Source organism: Oryza brachyantha, chromosome 5 (genome assembly GCF_000231095.2).
Source record: "Oryza brachyantha chromosome 5, ObraRS2, whole genome shotgun sequence".
Taxonomy (NCBI): Eukaryota; Viridiplantae; Streptophyta; class Magnoliopsida; order Poales; family Poaceae; genus Oryza; species Oryza brachyantha.
This window is the reverse complement of record NC_023167.2, coordinates 3064255-3070020: the sequence shown is the minus strand read 5'-3', so window position 1 is coordinate 3070020 and position 5766 is coordinate 3064255. Positions and strand designations below refer to the sequence as shown.

General features: G+C 41.2%; 1 protein-coding gene across 1 annotated transcript; it reads left to right on the top strand.

The window, feature by feature from the left end:
- The first annotated feature begins 733 nt into the window (after positions 1-733).
- On the top strand, positions 734-5405 carry LOC102706471 (glycosyltransferase BC10). Its single transcript, XM_006654030.3, has 11 exons — positions 734-1269; positions 1392-1508; positions 1627-1727; positions 2839-2910; positions 3189-3270; positions 3359-3439; positions 3894-3938; positions 4170-4235; positions 4317-4466; positions 4818-4946; positions 5079-5405. Exons 1-11 carry the CDS (start codon positions 961-963, stop codon positions 5097-5099), a joined length of 1173 nt encoding a protein of 390 aa, XP_006654093.1. The 5' UTR covers positions 734-960; the 3' UTR covers positions 5100-5405.
- The last annotated feature ends 361 nt before the right edge of the window (positions 5406-5766 follow it).

The following is a 5766-nucleotide window of genomic DNA, read 5'->3' as shown; positions in this document are numbered from 1 at the left end:
TCTACTAATCAACCATAAAATGCACAAAATAGATTTTATGGATACTAGAACATGAATAAATTCTAGTGGATATAGTCATCGATTTACCGATTTCACAACTAAATTGGAGGAGCTTTCTAAGAATTTTTATCCCAAACATTTTAATCTTCCATGCCTATGTATCTTCTGGAATAAAGTCCAGAGTAGATATGTACAACCCCCGAGCTCCGCTTCACCCATCTATTTCAAATTTGTAATCAATTTTAACCTGCTTCATTTTCTTATTTTTAGTAAAATTAAAATGTTTACTTAAACTTGAGCTCAAAAAAGGTAAATTTAGGAGATAGAGTACTACTCCCTCCGTCTTCTATTTTGACACTTTTAACTTTTGATATGCATTTTTTATATGCATTTTATCTTATTCAAAAAATTTACATAATTATTAATTATTTTATTGTAAATTTGTTACTATTAAATGTATTTTAAGTATGCTTATAATTTAACATGTTCGTACTGAAAATTTAAATGAGATAAAATGAAGGTAAAAAAACTAGCCGCGTCAAATAAAAAAAATCGGAGCGAGGCTCGTGATGTGCTACAGCATCTTCTGTAGCTGCGATGCACATCGCGACCGTCCATCCCGCGATCCAACGGCCCAGATCACCCTGGGGGCTGGGGCCCTGACCCCGCCGCATCGGCAACGGCTCCGTCGCCTCCCCCTCCCGTGCCGGTAGTTGGCGCGTCCACACACACACCCAAACAGTCCAACGCTTTCTACTTGCTTTGCCGCTGCCCGCGCTTGCTCGCCACGGCAACCCGGAGATTCGATTCGCCACCGCGAGATCACGAGACCACACGCCCGCTGCCCAGCCGGCCGCCGGGTGGGTGCTCGGTGGGATCTGCGGCCCCTCCCCCATGCCGGCGACGAGGTAGGTAGGTTGGTGGGTGGGTTAGCGGCGCGCGCGTGCGCGGTCGCCGGAGATGAAGCCGCCGCGGAGGTGGTGGCTGTACGGCCGGGGCGGGGCGGGGGCGCCGGCGGTGCTGCTGGTGGTGTTCCTCTGCTTGTCCGTCATGCTGCTGCTGCTGCTGCACGGGTCCTCCCCGTCGCTGGAGGGCGATGGGGCGGTGGAGGCGGTGGGAGGGGGAGGGGAGGAGGAGAAGGTGGTGGTGGCGGCGGCGCAGGCGGAGGTGGAGGAGGCGCCGCTGCCGCCGGGGAACGTCCGGCTCGCCTTCCTCTTCATCGCCCGCAACCGCCTCCCGCTCGACCTCGTCTGGGACGCCTTCTTCCGTGTACGCGCCTGGATCCCCTTTCCTCCCTCTCTCTCTAGTCTCTCCCTCGTGCTCGAATTTTTTTTTTCAGCAATGGCGTATGCTGGCGTGGTTCCTGATTGCGTTCGGTGATTGCCGAGTAGGGCGACAAGGAGGGGAGGTTCTCCATCTTCGTGCACTCGCGACCGGGGTTCGTGCTCACCCGCGCCACCACCCGATCCAGCTTCTTCTACAACCGGCAAGTCAACAACAGCGTCCAGGTTCGCCTCTCGCGGCCCCATTCCCGTGGCGATGTGATCCGTTGTTGAGTGGCAGCAGCATGCCCACATTGGGCTCCTGATGAGCCTTTTGTGTCTGATTGACTGATTCGTTGTTCAGGTGGATTGGGGGGAGGCGAGCATGATCGAGGCTGAGCGCATTCTACTCGCCCACGCACTAAAGGACCCCTTAAATGAGCGCTTCGTTTTCGTCTCGGACAGGTACCAATCAATGACGTGTGTTTTGTATGCTTGGATGAAAGTATTAACGAGTTGTAAGTTGTTTGACAGATGCTATCTGCATTCTGTGTTATGGGCTTATGGCTTAATTTATTTTCGGTGAAATATGCATTTTCTATTTTCTGAACATGATGAATTAAGTATTTGGATGGGGGACTTTCCTTGGGAATTTTTAATATTTAGTCCAAATTTGTACTAGAACCTAAACATCCAAACTAGCCCTAAATGTTCTCATATCTTGCAACATTCGTCCTAAAATGTAAATATTTCTATGTTGTTTTAGTGATTAAGGCTGAGAATATAAGACTATGGTGCCTCTTAATAAATGAGGAATAGATGGGAATGGGAGGGTAGGTGGGGATAAAATGGGAAGAATTTAGAATGGGAAATGATTGATGAGACAAATAGTAATGTGAATAGTGTCATAAATGTTTATATTTTGATACACGATTCAAATAATAGAACTGCTTACATTTTGGAACTGAGGGAGTATTGGTAAAACAGTTCAAAATCTACTAGCTTGTAACTTAAAAAGTCTAGCTTAAAAGTTAAGAAAAAAGATCTCTGATATCTGTAGATTTTATAAAGCCTGACTATTGTCTAGTGAAGACTGTAGTTTAGTTTTTAAAAATAGTCATTTGGCAAGCTAAAACTTTCCCGTGATGCTTACAAAACAGGTAGTTCCTGACAACATTTTGGTACACGAGTCAAGCTCATACTGAAACATGTGGTGCAATAGCAGTCCTCAATCTTAAACTCACTGGAAATAAATTTTGTGTACTACAATGTCACACTGATTTTCATTGGCTATACATTGGATAGTCTGTTGCTATTGTGTATAACGGGAGTCAACATGTGCTGTACTGATTTTACCAGATGCCTTGAAGCAAGTTTGGGTATGGTGTATGGTTTACAAGATTTTTTTTTTCTGATAGCTTGACTCGGTAGCTATTAATTCTCCAAAGTATTGCTCATTTTTTCTATAATCTTAAAAAACAAATATTGCAAGACCATTGTGTGCTGTGTTTATTTTTTATGCACCTTTTGGATCTTAATTGGATTCATGCTTACTAGGGTCTTCTCTCTCTACCAGCTGTGTGCCATTGTACAACTTCAACTACACTTACGACTACATAATGTCTTCATCAACCAGCTTTGTTGACAGGTATAAGTATTGCGACATCTTGCCTTGTGTTTCCTAGTGATGGTTAAGAATGAGTTCATGACACATTTCAGTCAGTGTCTACGAATGTTAATGACAAAACTGGAAAACCATGTTAGTCTTTTTTTTCATTGTCTAATTATTCTCATGTATTTTGACTTCTTGAGCTTCCAAATGATTTGTATAGCTAACTGCAGACTTGCGCTTAAAGCATCAGCTCTCATTTAGCTCATATCATAATCTGGGTACTAACAGCATCCAATTGCATTTGCTGGGGACAGTTTTGCTGATACCAAAGCAGGTCGGTACAATCCCAGAATGGACCCAACTATCCCTGTAGAAAATTGGAGAAAAGGCTCGCAGGTACCTTTTCTACAGGAGAATTTGACTTGAACTCTGGTGCCTAACTTGTTTCATTTTGATACCTTATCTCCATTATTGTGCCATACAGTGGGCTGTGTTAATAAAAAAGCATGCTGAAGTTGTGGTTGAAGATGATGTAGTGTTGCCAGAATTCCAGAAGCATTGCAGGGTATGTGACTCAATTTTTATGCATTCTATGCAGATAAGTTCCAGTATTGTAACATAGTTTACTTATGATCATAACTGGCCAAGGAATCCTTTTCAGCACCTTTGGTCAAACTGGAGCCACGATAGCAGAAGTTGAATATGTGAATAATTTACAATATTAAATTTTTTATAACAATTTAATGCATTTGTAAGTGAACATGTGTAGGGAGGAGTTTTCAAAATAGTTGCTATAGGGCCCTGAGAAACTTCTGGATTTTGCATGCAAATTGCCACGTTTGGCACTGACATTCTGATAATGCATGGTAAGGGTAGCTTAGCTAAATGGATAGAAGATCTGTCGTGTTTTTCTATATCATTAAGTCAAATTATTTAACTCATATGTCTTCCCTATCAATTTGGCGTACAGTTTTTTATGCTTGTTCTTATTAATCAATTATATATTTTATTTATTGCAGAGAAGGCCCTTACCAGAGTTCTGGCGGGACTGGGATCGCCCTATTGTAAGTGAAAGTCTCCAATAGAATATGAAACCATCACTTAGCTTGTAGAGTATCTTGAAGTTGCTTGGCACATTGAGTGAATAATCACAACTCATATGCTATTTCTTTTGTTCCCTAAGAATTTATGGCTTCAAAATTTACCAGTGAATTCTATGTATTTATCCATTTTTTCTGGCATTCCAGAAAAAAATTGGTAATTTTGTGAGACTAAACGTTGCTTATTTTATCCAGCCTGCAGAGGCATGGAAGGCACATAACTGCATACCAGATGAGCACTATGTTCAAACATTGCTTGCAGTAAGCCAATTACAGAATCCCTTGCTGCTGCTCTTCCGCACAAAAACATCTGGCCTTTCAATTTTTTCTTCTTGAATGCAGCAACATGGTCTTGAAGAAGAACTTACACGGAGATCAGTTACACACAGTGCATGGGATCTGTCATCTTCTAAAGATCGTGAAAGGCGTGGATGGCATCCTGTATCATACAAAATATCTGATGCTACTCCTGCACTTATAAAGTCTATTAAGGTATATCTCTCCTTCAAACTGTAATATCTTTTGTCACCTAAAAAGTGATTGTACATTTAAAAAGGAAATTAAGAGAGGCGTTACCAATTTTCTTTTATTTGACAATTCATTGTTGAAAATATTTAAATACAAAGCAACAATCAAGGTAAATGTCAAAACCTCTGTCGTGTAAATTTAATGATGGCAGATACTATCAATTCATCCCTTTTTAGCTTTATACTTTTCTGTTTTGAAACATTATGTGTCTGATAATAGAATTCCAGCTTTATATTTCATGTTGTAGTTCTGCCAAAACGATCTGCCTGTATGAAGAGCATATGACAATTTCTAACTATTTTTTTGAATTTTTAGGATATTGATAATATATATTATGAGACTGAAAATAGAAAGGAGTGGTGTACAAGTAATGGAAAACCAGCACCTTGCTTCCTTTTCGCAAGGAAGTTTACACGTGCAGCTGGTCTGAAGCTTCTAGATTTGGTAAGTTCAGAACTTTATCTTTTTATTCTATATCGCAATCAAACACTGGCAATCCTTGAACCTAGTGTATTATCTAATGAAATCACATTGTGATTTGCTTATGATTCCCTTCTCCAAATTTCCCTTTTGCAGTCTTTGATATCAGCAAAATGATGATATAGTCTGCAGGGCACCTACCACGTAAAGTTTCTCCCTTGAAAACAGAATACTGGTCAGCTTGCACATATGTAAAGGAAAGTTGTGGAGGGGACAGAAGATAACAACGAATATTTTTTGGGCGTCTTCATTACAATTTGTTGCACTCTGAAAAGGGAAATAGGGTTTTAAAGCAATAAAGTGTGTTCCTTTTAGCACCTAGGTTAGTACATATGTTAACCCATGCATGACTTGGCATTGTACTGTAACTGTAAGCAAACCACCGGCAGTTTGGATTGGGAAGAATCACCTGAGTTCTTGTCATGACAAATTCCTTTTCAACTTTATAGAGAGTTGTCATATCTGATAGCTTACATAGTGTAGTCATTCTCATTCCACTAAAGGTCACTCTTATCTGGTGAGACAAACATGAACTAAGCAGATTGAACTGATTCTGTTTCATTAGCATTATGGGACCAAATGCAGTGACAATGGTTTTACCCCTACCCGTTGGACCTCTGGACTTTTGATGGCCTCATTTTAAAGCTGTGTTGGCTGGAGATGTCAGATGCAACGATGGTGTAGCCTATTCAATGATGCTCATCATTGTTATTCCTCCGATTGATGTGCTACTTCTGGTAGTCACAAGCTCTGGTGCAATTGTGGCTGTACTAGTGTATAGAGT

Coding starts and splice junctions, on each gene's coding strand:
- LOC102706471 (XM_006654030.3), top strand. CDS start 961: ATGAAGCCGCCGCGGAGGTGGTGGCTGTACGGCCGGGGCGGGGCGGGG. Junction 2,911..3,188: donor TCAACCAGCTTTGTTGACAG/GTATAAGTATTG, acceptor TGCTGGGGACAG/TTTTGCTGATACCAAAGCAG. Junction 3,271..3,358: donor ATTGGAGAAAAGGCTCGCAG/GTACCTTTTCTA, acceptor TGTGCCATACAG/TGGGCTGTGTTAATAAAAAA.